The 18,476-nt window shown below is 51.4% G+C and overlaps 1 protein-coding gene across 1 annotated transcript in view; it reads left to right on the top strand.

Annotated features, from left to right (window-relative positions):
• The first annotated feature begins 11,488 nt into the window (after positions 1-11,488).
• LOC140728249 (actin filament-associated protein 1-like 2) overlaps positions 11,489-18,476 on the top strand; it is a 143,517-nt gene continuing 136,529 nt past the window's right edge. Inside the window, exon 1 of the mRNA XM_073046764.1 lies at positions 11,489-11,693. Coding sequence (XP_072902865.1) covers positions 11,489-11,693 — 205 coding nt within the window. The remainder of the gene's footprint in view (positions 11,694-18,476) is intronic.

Raw genomic sequence — 18,476 nt, 5'->3', positions numbered from 1 at the left:
TTCTATGAAAATGTATTCTTTTGCCTTATATTAATTATATATATATTTTGCTCTGGATCAGGGACCCCCAACCTTTTTTTAGGCCATGGACCCCTAGCATTAACCGAGGGGTCCGTGGACCCCAGGCTGGGAACCCCTGCGCAGTGATGTTCAAACCTGAAATAAGGTTTTCAGCAACCACAAACTGATCAGCTCCACGCCACCGGATGTGAGGGCTGTGGCATCTGAATGGGCTAACACATCACAGAGTAAATCTACCTGCTGTAAGCAATCCTGTCCGTACTGTGCCAGCCAGTTACCATGATAACAGTACAGTGACTGCGCAAACGTGTAATCCAGGGATTTAGTGGACTAGCTGCCCAAATTTGTAGATGTGTTATTAATTTATAGTGAAGCAAAACTCTCAAAGGGAAATGAATCTTGGTTTAACCTATATCTAGGTGTGAAATAGAGATGTGGAGAGGAGATCTATCCATGGGGTCATCACCTATTCTCTGGCTTTGGATCGAGTTTCCTCTCAACCCCACTTTCCCTTGCTCTTTCTCTCTCTGTGTGTCTCATTCCTCTCACCTCTCTCTGTCTAATGCTCTCTCCCTTTCTCAGCTCACCTCTCATCCTCTCTTTAATGTCCCTCTTTCTCTCTGTCACTCTCTCATTCTCTTTCGCTTTGTTTACTGTCCTTCTCACCCAATGTTTCTGTTTAATTTTATTTATTGAGCCTCAGCATGGAGAAGCCCCTTCCAGCCCTTTGACCCATATATCCCCTGATTTAATCCCAGCCTAATCACAGAACAATTTACAATGAGCAATTAACCCACCAGCCGGTATGTCTCTGGACTGTGGGAGGAAACCGGAGCACCCGGAGGAAAGCCACACAGTTGTGGGGAGAACGTACAGACTCCTTACAAACAGTGACAGGAATTGAACCCAGGTCACCTGCACTGTAAAGCTTTGTGCTAACCATTACACTACTGTGCCAGCCCAACGTTCTGGGTAACTGAGTAATGTTCTGTTACTCCACTCGTACTCCCCCACTCTCCCACTCAATCAATCTCTCTCTCTCTCTTAATCCCTCCCTCTCCTCTCTCTGTCCCATTTTCCCAGTCCCTCTCTCATTTCGTCTTTAACCCTCCCATCTCTCCTCTCCATTGACATCCTTTCCTTTTCCTCATGTTCTCTGTGTCTCTATCTAACTCTTGTAATCTTTCTCATGTTATAACAATTCAGAGAATCTGGTGTAGGGTAAATCAGGCCACCCTGAAAGTTGTGTGTAAGCACCACGTCCTCTGCTCATCCTCTTCCTGTCTCTCTAGCTTCTGTCCCATCATGGCCTCTGTCCTGTGCCGACAGTCCAGCAGGCTGAGTTTTTGTTTGATGTGTTTTTTAGTCCTTGGGAGTTTTCAGATTTCTTTTAGCCCATTCTGTTGTGCAGATCAACAAACTGAAAGGAGTTAAACACAGGAGATGGGTTTAGTGCTGTTGGGTGTGTGAAGGAGGGCCAATGGTTTCTGTGATAATGGGTGAACTTGGTGAACTGTCATCCTTAAGCAATTTTACACCTTTGACGTTCTAGTGTGCAAAGCCCCTAACGTTGATGAGGCTAAATTAGGAGACTATGATCAACTAAACGTATGGCCCAGTAACCTAGGTCCTTCGGCCCACAATGTTGTCCCAAACTAACTAATCTAGTAATTGAATGCCTGACCAAACTAATTCCTTCTGTTGACACAATATCCATATCCCCCCATTCTCTACACATTCATGTGCCTGTCTAAGAGTCCCTTAAGTGCCACTGTTCTGTTTGCCTCCACCACTGCCTATGGCAATTCATTCTAGGCACCCGCTACTCACTGTAAAACATCCCCCTCTCACAATAAATGCATGCCCTAAATGTATTAGACATTTTGAGGCTGGGGAAAATATAATAACTGTGCACTATCCCTGTGCTACTCAACATCCACAAAACCTCTCCTCAGCCTCTTCTGCTCCAGACTCAATAACCCAAGTCTGGCCAATCACTCTTCATAACACATGCTCTCTAATCCAGGTAGCATTCTGGTCGCCCACTTCTGCGTCCTTCCCAAAGCCTCCACATCCTTCCTCTAATGGGGTGACCAAAACTAAATACAATGCAGCCTGATGTTTTAATGCAGGTTGGGTAATCAGATCAAGTTCAACAGAGACATAGAAAAGTACAGCATAGGAACGGGCCCTTTGGCCCAGTTGTCCATTCTGAACCATTTAAACTACCTACTCCCAGCGGCCTACACCGGGACCATAGCCCTCCATACCTCTACCATCCATGTACCCATCCAAACTTCTCTTAAATATTGAAATCGAGCTCGCATGCACCACTTGAGCTGGGGGCTCAGTCCACACTCTCATGACCCTCTGAGTGAAGAAGTTTCCCCTCATGTTCCCCTTAAACTTTTCACCTTTCACCCTTAGCCAATGGCCTTTGGTTGTAGTCCCACCCAACCTCAGTGGAAAAAGTCAGCTTTCATTTACCCTAACTATACCCCTCATAATTTTGTATACCTTCATCAAATCTCCCCTAAATCTTCTACATTTCAAGGAATAAAGTCCTAACCTATTCAACCTTTCCCTATAACTCAGGTCCTATAGAGCTGGCAACATCCTTGTAGATTTTCTCTGGACTCTTTCAACCTTACTTACATCTTTCCTGTAGGTAGGTGACCAAAACTGCACACAATACTCCAAATTAGGCCATTAGGCCTCAACAATGTCTTATACAACTTCAACGTGACATCCCATCTCCTGTACTCAATATTTTGATTTATGAAGGCCAATGTGCCAAAAGCTCTCTTTATGACCCTATCAACCAGGGATGCCACTCTCAATGAATTATGAACCTGCATACCCAGCTCCCTTTGTTCTACCACTCTCTGACCCCGCCTCCTACCAAAGTGCAACACCTCACACTTGTCTGCATTAACTTTCATCTGCTATTTTTCAGCTGGTCTAGATCGTGCTGCAAGCCATGATAGCTTTCCTCGCTGTTCACTATACCCCAAATCTTGATGTCATCCGCAGATTTGCTGATTCAGTTAGCCACGTTGTTATCCAGATCACTGATAATAGATGACAAAAAAAAACCAAGGACCCAGCACCGTATCCCTACGGCACTCCACTAGTCTCAGGCCACCAGTCAGAGAGGCAACCATCTACTACCACTCTCTCTCTGGCTTCTCCCACAAAGCCAATGTCTAATCCAATTTTCTACCACATCTTGAATGCCGAGCGACTGAACCTTCTTGACCAACTTCCCATGCAAAGTCATTCCATGTAGACAACATCCACTGCCTTGCCTTCATCCACTTTCCTGGTAACTTCCTTGGAAAAACTCTATAAGATTGGTTAAACATGGCCATCCATGCATGAGTCCAAGCTGACTATCCTCAATCAGTCCATGTCTATCCAAACACTTATATAACTGGTCGCTTAGAAATACATTCCCACTACTGGCATCACGCTCACCAGCCTATAATTTCCTGCAGCATCTACTGCCTGGCCTGCTGTGTTCCACCAGCATTTTGTTGTGTTGTTTGAATTTCCAGCATCTGCAGATTTCCTCGTGTTTGCTCTATAATTTCCTGGTTTGTTTTTAGAACCTTTCTTAAACAGTGGAACAACATTGGCTATCCTCCAATCCTTTGGTACCTCAGCTTTCCCTGAGGATGATTTAAATACTTCAGCTAGGACCCGACAATTCTTGCAGGGTCTGAGGGAGCACCTTGTCAGGCCCTGGGGATTTATCCACTCTGATCTACCTCACGACAAAAACACCTCCTCCTCTGGAATCTGTACAGGGTCCACGAAGTTGACCCTTCCTGATGAAGGATCTCGGCCCGAAACGTTGGCTACTCTTTTTTCACGGATGCTGCCTGGCCTGCTGAGTTCTTCCAGCGTTGTGTACGTATTCCATGAAGTTGATGCTGCTTTGCCTCACTTCTATAGACTCTGTGTAAATACAGATGCAAAAAAATAATTTAAGGTCTTCCCCCATCTCTTTTGGCTCCACACGTGGATTACCATTCTGATCTTCCCGAAGACCAGTTTTGCTCTTAACATATCTGTAGAACCCCTTAGGATTCTCCTTCATCTCATCTGCCAGGGCAACCTCATGCTTTCTTTTAGCCCTCCTGATTTCTTTCTTAAGTGTTCTCCCGTATTTCTTATACTCCATAAGCACCTCATTTGTTCCTACTTGCTTAAACTTGCTATGTTCTTCCTTTTTTTCTCTTAATCAGGGCCTCAATATCTCTTGAACACCAAGGTTCCCTACACCTGTTATCCTTTAGACATAGAAATCTATAGCCCACAATATTGCGCCAACCATGTAACCTACTCTAGAAACTGCCTAGAATTTCCCTAGTGCATTGCCCTCTATTTTCCTGAACTCCACGTACCTATCTAAAAGTCTCTTAAAAGGCCCTATTGTATCCGCTTCCACCACCATCGCTGGCAGTGCATTCCACGCACCCACCACTTAAAACTATGTCCCCTTGTGTTAGCCATCTCAGCCCTGGGGAAAGCCTCTGGCTATCCACATGATAAATGCCTCTCATCATCTTATACACCTCTATCAGGTCACCTCTCATCCTCCGTTGTTCCAAGGAGAAAAAGCCAAGTTCACTCTACCTATTCTCATAAGGCATGCTCCCCAATCCAGGCAACATCCTTGTAAATCTCCTCTGCACTCTCTCTATAGTATCCACATCCTTTTTGTAGTGAGGTGACTGGAATCGAACACAGTACTTCAGCTGGGGTCTAACCAAGGTCTTACCTCATGACTCTTGATCTCAGTCTCATGGATGATGAATGCCAACATGCCATACGCCTTCTTAAAAACATTATCAACCTGTGCAGCAGCTTTGAGTGTCCTCTGGACACGGACCCCAAGATCTCGCCAGTCCTCCACACTGCCAAGAATCTTACCATTAATATTATATTCTGTCTTCAAATTCGACCTACTGAATTGAACCACTTCACACTTACCTGGGTTGAACTCCACCTGCTACTTCTCAGCCCAGTTCTGCATCCTATCAATGCTGCGCTGTATCCTCCGACAGCCCTCCACAACATTCCCAACTTATGTGTTGTCAGCAGACTTACTAACCCACTCTTCTACTTCCTCATCCAGGTCATTTATAAAATCACAAAGAGGAGGCGTCCCAGAATAGATCCCTGTGGAATACCGCTGGTCACCGTCCTCCATACAGAACATGAACCATCCACAACCACCCTTGGCGTTCTGTGGACAAGCCAATACTGGATCCACAAGGCAAGGTCTCCTTGGATCCCATGCTTCATTACTTTCTGAATGAGCCTTGCATGGGGAACCTTATCAAATGCCTTACTGAAATCCATATACACTACATCCACTGCTCTACCTTCCTCAATGTGTTTTGTTACAACCTCAAAGAATCCAATCAGGTTCGTAAGGTGTGACCTACCCTTGACAAGGCCATGCTGGCTATCCCTAATCAGATTATAAACGCTCATAAATCCTGTCTCTCAGGATCTTCCCCAACAACTTGCCCACCAATGAAGTAAGACTCAGTGGTCTATAATTTCCTGGGTTATCTCTACTCCCTTTCTTGAACAAGGGAACAACATTTGCAACCCTCCAATCCTCTGGTACTTCTCCCGTTCCTATTGATGATGCAAAGGTCATCGCCAGAGGCTCAGAAATCTCCTCCCTCTCTTCCCACAGTAGCCTGGGGTATATTTCATCCTGTCCCGGCAACTTATCTAACTTAATATCTTTCAAAAGTTCCAGCACATCCTCTTTCTTAATGTCTATAACTCAAGCGTTGCAGTCCACTGTAAGTCATTCCCACAATTGCCAAGGTCTTTTTTGTTGGTGAATACTGAAGCAAAGTATTCGTTAAGTAACTCTGCTACCTAGTTTAGCTCCATGCATACGTTTCCACTCTCGCTCCTGATTGGTCCTGTTCTCACACGGCTTATCCTCTTGCTCTTCGCATACTTATAGAATGCCTTGGGGTTTTCCTTAATCCTGCTTGCCAAGGCCTTCTCATGGCCCCTTCTAGCTTTCCTAATTTCATTAAGTTCCTTCCTAGCACCCTTGTAATTTTCTAGAGCTCTAACAGCATGTTACGGACTCCTCATTCCAGTTATTTCCTTCTCCCCCTGTTCTGTTGGGCACCGCGATTAGGGCACCTGATCTTCATTTCAAACTGGCAGCATAAAAGGCTCCGGGTTACAGCTACTCAGTGCTGGACCGTCATCAGAAGCTTGTGACCGGTAACCAGTCACCGGAAGCCAGTCATCTCAGCAAGGCGGCTATGCTTGTCTCGGGGCCGTCGGGAATCGTGGACTCTAAGTTGCTTCAGTGCTGTGGCCGCTTAGTGAATTCAGTCGTTTTCGTGACCAGCTGAGTTGCCGGTCGTTTTGCCGCTGCTCCAAGTAAGATACGAATCCTGTCATTTTCATGGCCGGCTGAGACTGGGTCGAGTCAAGAGCCTGTCGTCCGCAGTTCCTGGGTCGAGTCGAGAGCTTGCTGTCCTAGTCCTCCCAGCTGAGTAGGTCCGGCCGTTGGCCGCTACTCCGAGTTGGGTAATCTGTCTCCTTGTTATCCTTGTCCTTCAAGTCCAAGCTCCAAGCCGTGTTCCAGTTCCAGGCTCCGAGTCCAGGCTGAGTCCAGGCTGAGTCCAAGTCCACGTCAAGATCCAAGTTCTGGGTCCGAGTCCAAGTCCTTGTCCAGGTTTTACCGGTTTGTTATCCAACGTTTACGTCCATGTTGACGTTTTTGTCCTCGCTTCCTGGCCTTCCTAGTAACTATCAATAAACTCTGATCAGTTTATACTACCCCTGTGTTTGTGTCCTGCAATTGGGTCTGCTCCCAACGCCCCCATGCGCTCCGTGTAACACTGTACCTAGTTTTTTGAACCTTTCATAAGCTTTTCTTCTTAATTAGATTTTCTACATCCTTTGTACATCATGGTTCTTTTACCCTACATCAATGTTGAATCAAAATTCAATCAGGCTCATAAGGCACGACCTGCCTTTGACAAAGCCATGCTGACTATTCCAAATCATATTATGCCTCTCCAAATGTTCATAAATCCTGTCTCTCAGGATCTTCTCCATCAACTTACCAACCTCTGAAGTAAGACTCACTGGTCTATAATTTCCTGGGCTATCTCTACTCCCTTTCTTGAATAAGGGAACAACATCTGCAGCCCTTCAATCCTCAGGAACCTCTCCTGTTCCCACTGATGATGCTAAAATCATTGCCTCAGCTCAGCAATCTCCTCCCTTGCTTCCCACAGTAGCCTGGGGTATATCTTGTCGGTCCCAGCGACTTATCCAACTTGATGCTTTCCAAAAGCTCCAGCACATCCTCTTTCTTAATGTCTATTTGCTCAAGCTTTTCAGTCTGCTGTAAGTCATCCCTATAATCGCCAAGGTCCTTTTTCATAGTGAATACTGAAGCAAAGTATTCATTAAGTACCCCTGCTATTTCCTCCGGTTCCATACACATTTTTCCACTGTCACATTTGATTGGTCATATTCTCGCATGTCTTATCCTCTTGCTCTTCATGTACCTGTAAAATGCCTTGGGGTTTTCCTTAATCCTGCTCATCAAGCCCTTCTCATGGCCCCTTCTGGCTCTCCTAATTTCATTCTTAAACTCCTTCCTGCTAGCCTCAATTTTCTAGATCTCTATCATTACTTAGTTTTTTGAACCTTTTGTAAGCTTTTCTTTTCTTCTCGACTAGATTTTCAACTGCCTTTGTACACCGCTGTTCCTGTACCCTCCCATCCTTTCCCTGTCTCATTGGAACGTACCTGTGCAGAACACCACACAAATATCTCCTGAACATTTGCCACATTTCTGCTGTGTGTTTCCCTGAGAACATCTGCTCCCGATTTATGCTTCCAAGTTCCTGCCTGGTAGCTACATATTTTCCCTTACTCCAGTTAAACACTTTCCCAACTTGTCTGATCCTATCTCTCTCCAATGCCATGGTAAAGGAGATAGAATTGTGATCACTATCTCCAAAATGCTCTCCCACTGAGAGACCTGACACCGGACCAGTTTCATTTCCCAATACCAGATCAAGTACAGCCTCTCCTCTTGTAGGCTTATCTACATACTCTGTCAGGAAACCTTCCTGTACACAACAAACTCCACCCCCATCTAAACCCTTTTCTCTAGGGGGATGCCAATTAATTAAAATCCTCCATCACGACAACCCTGTTATTACTGCACCGTTCCAGAATCTGACTCCCTATCTGCTCCTTGATGTCTCTGTTACTATTGGGTGGTCAATAAAAAACATCCAGTAGGGTTTTGACCCCTTCCTGTTTCTAACTTCCACCCACAGAGACACCACAGACAACCCCTGCATCACTTCCTCCTTTTCAGCAGCCGTGACACTATCTCTGATCAGCTGTGCCATGCCCCCACCTCTTTTGCCTCCCTCCCTGTCCTTTCTGAAACATCTAAAGCCTGGCAGTCTCAGTAGCCATTCCTGCCCCTGAGCCATCCAAGTCTCTGTAATGGCCACAACATCATAGCTCCAAGTGCTGATCCACGCTCTAAGCTCATCCGCTTTGTTCATGATGCTTCTTACATTAAAATAGACGCATCTGAAACTATCGGTCTGAGTGCATCCCTTCTCTATCACCTGCCTATCCTCCCTCTCACACTGCCTACAAGCTTTCTCTATTTGTGAGCCCACCATCCTTTCCTCCGTCTCTTCAGTTCGGTTCCCATTTCTAGTTTTAACTCTCTGCAATAGCCTTAGCAAACCTCCCTGCCGGGATATTGATCCCCCTCGGATTCAAGTGAGTCCTTTCTGTACAGATCACAACTGGTCCCAATGATCCAGAAATCTAAATTTCTGCACTCTGCTCCAATCCCTCACCCATGCATTTATCCTCCACCTCACTCTATTCCTATACTCTCTGTCGCGTGGCACAGGCAGTAATCCCGAGATTACTACCTGCGAGGTCCTGCTTCTCGGCTTCTTTTCTAACTCCCTGCAGTCTGTTCTCAGGACCTCCTCCCTTTTCCTACCTATGTCGTTGTTACCAATATGTACCACGACCTCTGGCTGTAGGGTTAGTCAATAGGATTTGTCCTGCAAGCACTTGAGAGAGAGTGTGGGAAAAAGAACAGGGAGCCATTTTTTTAAGGAGAGGCTGGGATGGAAGAAGGAGAATTGAAACAGACAATTAACATAATATGGTGAAAGGCTCACAGAGCCCACCTGGAAGGACAGATAACCGCAGTCAGAAAATCCACATGCAGACACTGGTATCACAGAAAGTGTGCAGATTACCCTTAGTTAGCCAGCTAGCGCACAGCATTGGAGAAAGTTCGACGCCTCTTTCCTTGGACGTGGCTTGATTGTTTATGTTTCACTTGGACTGGGTTTTCAGGCAAAGCCGTTTCAGTACTGTGAGTAAACGGAGTGAAGCAAACTGGATTGATTATGCAACAATCAGCTCCAGTGATGATTATGTGTGTGTGTATATACACACACACACACACATGGCTATATGTATATATATGTATGTGTGTGTGTGTGTGTGTGTGTGTGTGTGTGTGTGTGTGTGTGTGTGTGTGTGTGTGTGTGTGTGTGTGTGTGTGTGTGCGTGTATAAACACAACCATAAAAGTTTGAATGAACCTTCTAAAGGAAAACAAAAGGAATTACTTGTATGAACACTGACACACCCATGTAAATTTACCGTTCGCCGGGAAGCATTAACTTAACTCACACCCATATAAACTTAGATCGAAAATGTATTGGCAAAATATTCTAAAATGTGTGTATAAAGCTCATATAAAATGGGCTTTTTCTTTATTTTGTATTATTCTGTTTCTTATAGCTTAGAATATTTTGCCAATACATTTTTGATCTAAGTTTATACGGGTGTGAGTTAAGTTGATGCTTCCCGGCGAACGGTAAATTTACATGGGTGTGTCAGTGTTCATACAAGTAATTCCTTTTGTTTTCCTTTAGAAGGTTCATTCAAACTTTTATGGTTGTGTTTACCCGAATCATATTTACCCTGGACACGTTTATTTAATAAAAATGACCCCTCTCTTTCACTATTTTATCATTACATTTATTCTTTGTAATTTTCTAAAAATTTAATAAATAAATAAATAAAAATAAAAATGACCTTATTCCCGAGCACTGTTGAGGTACCTTGCTGTTAGCAGTGATCATTAACTCTTTATGCGCCTACAGTGAGAGGGTTAAGTGCATAATGTCTCAGAGAATCTCCTTCCATGGGTTATGAAGAGCAAGAAGGCAGTGGTCAAGGTGAGTTGAGATTCTGTTGGGATTGTACAGAGCCATTGGGAGAGAGGGAAACTGGGTTTTGATGCTCCAGTGAATGACAACGTCAGTCTCTTTATGATCTCGCAGAGTTGTGCCTTCTGCAAGCTGACAGATCAGCATTCCGACATTCCCCTCCACGTTGCTGATATACGCCACAAACAGCACTGGCCCATCTCTGTGGTACAAGCATCCGATCTCCCAGCGGGAACATTAGCTCTGTTTCTCTTCCTGCCGAGGCAGCCCGTGGTATTGCCAGCAGTTTCTGCTTGTATCCTCCTTCTTTGTGAGTCCGAATTTGGCAGGCTGGGCTGGGCTGAGCTGAATGGCCTGTTTGTGTCAAAAACTTCCTAACGTTCTATCACCCAGCCAATGAACCGGCTCGTCCGGCATCACCGTGTGCCTCAACCTCTGGGGCAACCTAACCTGCGGCTCAAATGTCTCACCGAGACGATGTCGACAGCCCGGCCACTGGATCTGGGCAGCGCCAAGGGTGACGGTTACCAAGACTTAGACCCAGTGGTTACCATGGAGTGCCGGTGGTGAAGGCTCCCTGGCAGCGAAGGCTGAGGATTTGGGAGGCTCTGGCGGTGTACAATATGCTCTGATGATTGGCGTTTAATTTATTCATTGACCTGGCTGGTTATTGGTCAAGGTGGGCCAGCAACAAGGGTGACGGTGCTCTGCTCTGGGTAGGGTCTGGGACCCTGACTCAGCCCTGAGCAGATTGATCATCCAGTCCGCCTGCGGACAGTTTTAATCACATCTTAACCTCTTTTGAGAGAAACAGAAAATTACTGGAAATACTCAGCAGGTCGGGCAGCTTCTGCCCAACCCACTGAGTTTCTAGCATCCTTGTTTTTATCTCAGGTTTGGGGCATCTGCCTTAGTTGCTTTCGTTCTGTGAATCTTTATTTCGTTAGCTGAAACGTATCAATCACTCTGTTGACATCTCTCCACGTGTGTTACCCGTCCTGCGTGTTCTTTTCTCATCTTTCTCATCATCACGCTGCCTTTGGGAAAGCTTCCCCGAGTTTGTTTGTTTTTTCCCGAGAGAACACTCCACTCGCATTCTCGGCGAGAAAGACGGCGAAAGCTGGACGACTCCTGCCCCTGACCAGTGACAGCCTCCCAGGGCAGTAGATGGTGCTCTGTTGGGAGTTGGACCGCGGCCGAATCCTTGTTTCCTTTAATAACCGCTGTAACTGCCGGAGACAGAAGACCGGGATTGTATCTGAGCAGAGGAGCAGTGAGCGCGGCTCGGCGCCGAGACAAAGGGATCGGTGGCAGCGATGGGAGGCTGCTTACGCCGGTAACATCCGATCACCCACGATGGACCTGGACAAAGGTAAAAGATGCTTTTTCGCTGCCACCTCCCCCTTTAAGTCGCCGCACAGTGTTTTCAGCGGGATGCAAACTTTGCTAAAACTTTTTAAATGAGATTGCAGTCATTGGGGCTGGCATTTTCCTTTCGCACTGCCCCAGCCACAGAGAGTATCGTCACTTTGTCCCGTTTTAGCCAGTCGGAAGTAATTCAGAAACCGAGGAAAATTCGGACACTGTGAAATAATAATAAAAATCACTACACCCCCTCCACACCCCCAAGCTTCCTTCGTCAGAGCAGTTGAGGAAACTAATGTTGCGGACGATGATGGACAACACTTGGAAACAGGAACATGTTACCGGCGGTCTGGTGATTCTGGAGGCTGCCGGTGTTCTGGTGAATTAGGGTGAAGAGGCAGAAAGCTGGAAACACTCGGCTGGTCGGGCAGCGCCTGCGGGGGTGGGGGTTACAGACAGAGATGGGCAATGTTCCTCGCCTCTCAGAGCGGGACGCAGGTTTGCAGTGCCAACCTTTCCCATTTCAGTCCCTGTCCATCGGTGTTCAAAGCGCACGGGCTCCGCGCCTCGCAGCACGGGGGGAGTGCAGGATTTCCCCTTTAATAGAGGAGTGAGTGAGGGGGGCAGAGAGATCGCAGGTCAGACGAGGTGTCGGGGCTGTTTCCAGCTACTCGCGATGTACGTTGTATTCGTTGTGGGGCCACGGCAGTTGGCCTTGAGTTTGGTCCCTGAGTGTGTGGGGGTGGGCGGTGCCTCAGGGCTTAGTTTGAATTGCCTTTATACGATCTGGCTAATTACCCCTGGAAACTGAGAGGCTTGCAAGGCCATTTCACAAGCGTTTATGAGTCAATCACAGTGGGGTTTTGGAGTCACTAGACTAATGACGACTGATTCCTTCCCCCAGTGAAAGAGATGGGTTACTGGGTGTTCTCCTAATTTCCTGGTCATCTGTACAGATGATCGGATGTTGTAATTCCAGATGAGCGATCTGAATTTGGTGACGAGATTTTAATGATCGCAGAATTATTATCTCAGGCTTCAGAGTGACTCCAGCCAACCCAACTGTTGGCAACACCATCATATCGGTGTGCGTGTGCCTGTCACTCTGTGTGTGTGTGTGTGTGTGTGTGTGTGTGTGTGTGTGTGTGTATGCCTGTCACTGTGTGAATATGCCTGTCACTCTGTGTGTGTGTGTGTGTGTGTGTGTGTGTGTGTGTGTATGCCTGTCACTGTGTGAATATGCCTGTCACTCTGTGTGTGTGTGTGTGTGTGTGTGTCTGTCTATCTGTCACTGTGTATGTGTGTGTGTGTGTGTGTGTGTGTATGTGTGTGTGTGTGTGTGTATGTGTGTGTGTGTGTGTGTGTGCCTGTCACTCTGTGTGTGTGTGTGTGTGTGTGTGCGTGTGCCTGTCACTCTGTGTGTGTGTGTGTGTGTGTGTGTGTGTGTATGTGTGTGTGTGCCTGTCACTGTGTGAATATGCCTGTCACTGTGTGAGTGTGTGTGTGTGTGTGCCTGTCACTGTGTGAATATGCCTGTCACTGTGTGAGTGTGTGTGTGTGTGTGTGTGTGTGTGTGTCTGTCTGTCTGTCTGTCTATCTGTCACTGTGTGTGTGTGTGTGTGTGTGTGTGTGTGTGTGTGTGTGTGTGTCTGTCTGTCTGTCTATCTGTCACTGTGTGTGTGTGTGTGTGTGTGTGTGTGTGATTGGGTGTCTGAGGGGAAAGGGGAAAGAGGCTGTGTTTAACTCTACTCATCCTCTTCCCCCTCCCTTTCTTTTGTTTCTTCCCCTCCTACTCCCCCACCCTCTCACTCGACCTCCCTTCCCCACGTTGTGTCCCTGCTGCTCCTCCCAACTCCCTCTCCCTCATCCACCCCGGACAGTACATAATGGTTCAGTGGTCGGAAATGTTGTGCCATCTCCCATTCCCCCGGGAGCGGTACAGTCTGTTTATTGAAGATCTGAGGAATGAATAGCCTGATAACGATCTCTGAAACGCCCAGAGCTGGAACTGGAGAGGAATAAATTGCTTTTAGTGACCCAAAACCCCATGGTCTGGGCCTCTCCCCCCTCACAATCTGTAGCAATGAGGCTGAGACCCTCCATTAGTCGCTGCAGTCAGCACGCCCCGGTGTAACGCTGAGAGAGCTACAGAGCCGTGGGTTATCTTAACAATATTTCCCTAGCACTACTTACAGCTAGATTAGCAAATCGAGAGTTCACTACACAGTTCAGAGCAGCTGGGAAGCCCAGGAGACTGCAGATGCAGAAATCCGGAGCAATCGAGAGGTCAGACTGCAGCACGTGTCGGTTTGTGAGCCATTTGTTAGGCCATGGGGCCAAATGTTCGAATGGAAGTGCAAGTCTGAAGGAGCACTTTAAAAGACAAGGGGTGGTAGGGTAAGAACATACGACATAGGAACTGGAGTCGGCCATCTGGCCCGTCGAAAATGCTCCGCCGGTCAATAAGATCATGGCTGATCTGGCCATAGACTCATCTCCACCTACCTGGCTTTCCCTATAACTCTTAATCCTGGGAGTGAGGGAAGTCATTCCACAGCCGGGGCCTTGTCTGTCAACTGCCCCTGGTTGAGCGACTACAGTGGGGAGTGAAGAGGCTGACAGGGAGTAATAGACGGATACTGTGTGACGTTTGATGCGGGTGTTGGCAGAGCTCGGACAAAGGCAAACCAGGTAATAGTAGCAATCGCAGGGTCTCATTTCCCTTCAAATGGAGGTTTTCATTCACTGATCAGCAGAGCCATTCAGGAAACAAACTGCAGCAAATACTGGAAAACTGAAATTAAACCACGTGCCCCCTCCCAGAACACCTTACAGTGGGCGTTCCGGGATCAACCAGTCAGGAGCCAGTACCAGCGCACTGCCACATCAGCAAGGTCTGCGTGGGAGGAGAGAGCGAGGGTCCGCGTGGGAGGAGAGAGCGAGGGTCCGCGTGGGAGAAGAGAGCGAGGGTCCGCGTGGGAGGGGAGAGACAGGGTCCACATGAGAGGAGAGAGCCAGGGTCCGTGTGGGAGGAGAAAGGGTCCACGTGGGAGGAGAGAGCGAGGGTCCGCATGGGAGGAGAGAGCGAGGGTCCGCATGGGAGGAGAGAGCGAGGGTCCGTGCGTGGGAGCAGAGAGCGAGGGTCCGCGTGGGAGGAGAGAGCGAGGGTCCGTGTGGGAGGAGAGAGCGAGGGTCCGCATGGGAGGAGAGAGCGAGAGTCTGCATGAGAGGAGAGAGCGAGGGTCCGCGTGGGAGGAGAGAGCGAGGGTCCGCGTGGGAGGAGAGAGCGAGGGTCCGCGTGGGAAGAGAGAGCGAGGGTCCGCGTGGGAGCAGGCAGCGAGGGTCCGCGTGGGAGCAGGCAGCGAGGGTCCGCGTGGGAGGAGAGAGCAAGGGTCCGCATGGGAGGAGAGAGCGAGAGTCTGCATGAGAGGAGAGAGCGAGGGTCCGCGTGGGAGGAGAGAGCGAGGGTCCGCATGGGAGGAGAGAGCGAGAGTCTGCATGAGAGGAGAGAGCGAGAGTCTGCATGAGAGGAGAGAGCGAGGGTCCGCGTGGGAGGAGAGAGCGAGGGTCCGCGTGGGAGGAGAGAGCGAGGGTCCGCGTGGGAGCAGGCAGCGAGGGTCCGCGTGGGAGCAGGCAGCGAGGGTCCGCGTGGGAGGAGAGAGCGAGGGTCTGCATGGGAGGAGAGAGCGAGAGTCTGCATGAGAGGAGAGAGCGAGGGTCCGCGTGGGAGGAGAGAGCGAGGGTCCGCGTGGGAGCAGACAGCCAGGGTCCACGTGAGAGGAGAGAGCGAGGGTCCACATGAGAGGAGAGAGCGAGGGTCCGCGTGGGAGGAGAGAGCGAGGGTCCGCGTGGGAGGAGAGAGCGAGGGTCCGCGTGGGAGGAGAGAGCGAGGGTCCGCGTGGGAGCAGGCAGCGAGGGTCCGCGTGGGAGCAGGCAGCGAGGGTCCGCGTGGGAGGAGAGAGCGAGGGTCCGCATGGGAGGAGAGAGCGAGAGTCCGCATGAGAGGAGAGAGCGAGGGTCCGCGTGGGAGGAGAGAGCGAGGGTCCACGTGGGAGCAGACAGCCAGGGTCCACATGAGAGGAGAGAGCGAGGGTCCGCATGGGAGGAGAGAGCGAGGGTCCGTGCGTGGGAGCAGAGAGCGAGGGTCCGCATGGGAGGAGAGAGCGAGGGTCCGCGTGGGAGGAGAGAGCGAGGGTCCGCGTGGGAGGAGAGAGCGAGGGTCCGCGTGGGAGCAGGCAGCGAGGGTCCGCGTGGGAGGAGAGAGCGAGGGTCCGCGTGGGAGGAGAGAGCGAGGGTCCGCGTGGGAGCAGGCAGCGAGGGTCCGCGTGGGAGCAGGCAGCGAGGGTCCGCGTGGGAGGAGAGAGCGAGGGTCCGCGTGGGAGGAGAGAGCGAGGGTCCGCGTTGGAGCAGGCAGCGAGGGTCCGTGCGTGGGAGGAGAGAGCGAGGGTCCGCGTGGGAGCAGGCAGCGAGGGTCCGCGTGGGAGGAGAGAGCGAGGGTCCGCGTGGGAGCAGGCAGCGAGGGTCTGCGTGGGAGCAGGCAGCGAGGGTCCGCGTGGGAGGAGAGAGCGAGGGTCCGCGTGGGGGGAGAGAGCGAGGGACGGCGTGGGAGGAGAGAGCGAGGGTCCGCGTGGGAGCAGGCAGCGAGGGTCCGCGTGGGAGGAGAGAGCGAGGGTCCGCGTGGGAGCAGGCAGCGAGGGTCCGTGCGTGGGAGGGGAGAGCGAGGGTCCGCGTGGCAGCAGGCAGCGAGGGTCCGCGTGGGAGGAGAGAGCGAGGGTCCGCGTGGGAGCAGGCAGCGAGGGTCCGCATGGGAGGGGAGAGCGAGGGTCCGCGTGGGAGGAGAGAGCGAGGGTCCGCGTGGGAGCAGGCAGCGAGGGTCCGCGTGGGAGGAGAGAGCGAGGGTCCGCGTGGGAGGAGAGAGCGAGGGTCCGCATGGGAGGAGAGAGCGAGGGTCCGCGTGGGAGCAGGCAGCGAGGGTCCGCATGGGAGCAGGCAGCGAGGGTCCACATGGGAGGAGAGAGCGAGGGTCCGCGTGGGAGCAGGCAGCGAGGGTCCGCGTGGGAGGAGAGAGCGAGGGTCCACTTGGGAGCAGGCAGCAAGGGTCCGTGCGTGGGAGGAGAGAGCGAGGGTCCACGTGGGAGCAGGCAGCGGGGGTCCGCGTGGGAGGAGAGAGCGAGGGCCCGCATTCGAGCAGGCAGCGAGGGTCCGCATGGGAGCAGGCAGCGAGGATCCGTGTGGGAGCAGGCAGCGAGGGTCCGCGTGGGAGCAGGCAGCGAGGGTCCGCGTGGGAGGAGAGAGCGAGGGTCCACATGGGAGGAGAGAACGAGGGTCCACTTGGGAGGAGAGAGCGAGGGTCCGCGTGGGAGCAGGCAGCGAGGGTCCACGTGGGAGGAGAGAGCGGGGGTCCGCGTGGGAGGAGAGAGCGAGGATCCGCGTGGGAGCAGGCAGCGAGGGTCCGCATGGGAGGAGAGAGCGAGGGTCCGCGTGGGAGGAGAGACCGAGGGTCCGCGTGGGAGCAGGCAGCGAGGGTCCGCATGGGAGGAGAGAGCGAGGGTCCGCGTGGGAGGGGAGAGCGAGGGTCCGCTTGGGAGGAGAGAGCGAGGGTCCGCGTGGGAGGAGAGAGCGAGGATCCGCGTGGGAGCAGGCAGCGAGGGTCCGCGTGGGAGGAGAGAGCGAGGGTCCGCGTGGGAGGAGAGAGCGAGGGTCCACGTTGGAGGAGTGAGCGAGGGTCCGCGTGGGAGGAGAGAGCGAGGGTCCGCGTGGGTGGAGAGAGCGAGGGTCCGCGTGGGAGGAGAGAGCGAAGGTCCGCGTGGGAGGAGAAAGCGAGGGTCCGAGTGGGAGGAGAGAGCGAGGGTCCGCGTGGGAGGAGAGAGCGAGGGTCCGCGTGGGAGGAGAGAGCGAAGGTCCGCATGGGAGGAGAGAGCGAGGGTCCGCGTAGGAGGAGAGAGCGAGGGTCCACGTTGGAGGAGTGAGCGAGGGTCCGTGTGGGAGGAGAGAGCGAGAGTCCGAGTGGGAGGAGAGAGCGAGGGTCCGCGTGGGAGGAGAGAGCGAGGATCCGCGTGGGAGGAGAGAGCGAGGTTCCGCGTGGGAGCAGGCAGCGAGGGTCCGCTTGGGAGGAGAGGGCGAGGGTCCGCGTGGGAGGAGAGAGCGAGGGTCCGCGCGGGAGGAGAGAGCGAGGGTCCGCGCGGGAGCAGAGAGAGTGAGTCCGCGCGGGAGAGCAGAGAGCGTGGGTCCGCGCGAGAGAGCAGAGAGCGTGGGTCCACGCGCGGGAGAGCAGAGAGCGTGGGTCCACGCGCGGGAGAGCAGAGAGAGTGGGTCCGCGCGAGAGAGCAGAGAGCGTGGGTCCGCGCGCGGGAGCAGGCAGCGAGGGTCCGAGTGAGAGCAGAGAGCGTGGGTCCGCACGGGAGAGCAGAGAGCGTGGGTCCGCGCGCGGGAGCAGGCAGCGAGGGTCCGAGTGAGAGCAGAGAGCGTGGGTCCGCACGGGAGAGCAGATGGGGTTCAGTATCAGTGCAGATGGGGTTCAGTATCAGTGGGGATGGGGTTCAGTAACAGTGAGGATGGAGTTCAGTAACAGTGAGGATGGGGTTCAGTATCAGTGAGGATGGGGTTCAGTATCAGTGAGAATGGGGTTCAGTATCAGTGTGGATGGGGTACAGTATCAGTGAGGGTGGGGTTCAGTATCAGTGAGGATGGGGTTCAGTAACAGTGAGGGTGGGGTTCAGTATCAGAGAAGGTGGGGTTCAGTAACAGTGAGGATGGAGTTAAGTAGCAGTGAGGGTGGGGTTCAGTAACA

Source organism: Hemitrygon akajei, chromosome 1, assembly GCF_048418815.1.
Source record: "Hemitrygon akajei chromosome 1, sHemAka1.3, whole genome shotgun sequence".
NCBI classification, from domain to species: Eukaryota; Metazoa; Chordata; class Chondrichthyes; order Myliobatiformes; family Dasyatidae; genus Hemitrygon; species Hemitrygon akajei.
Note: the sequence above shows the minus strand (reverse complement) of the source record. Positions and strands in the feature narration are given on the sequence as shown.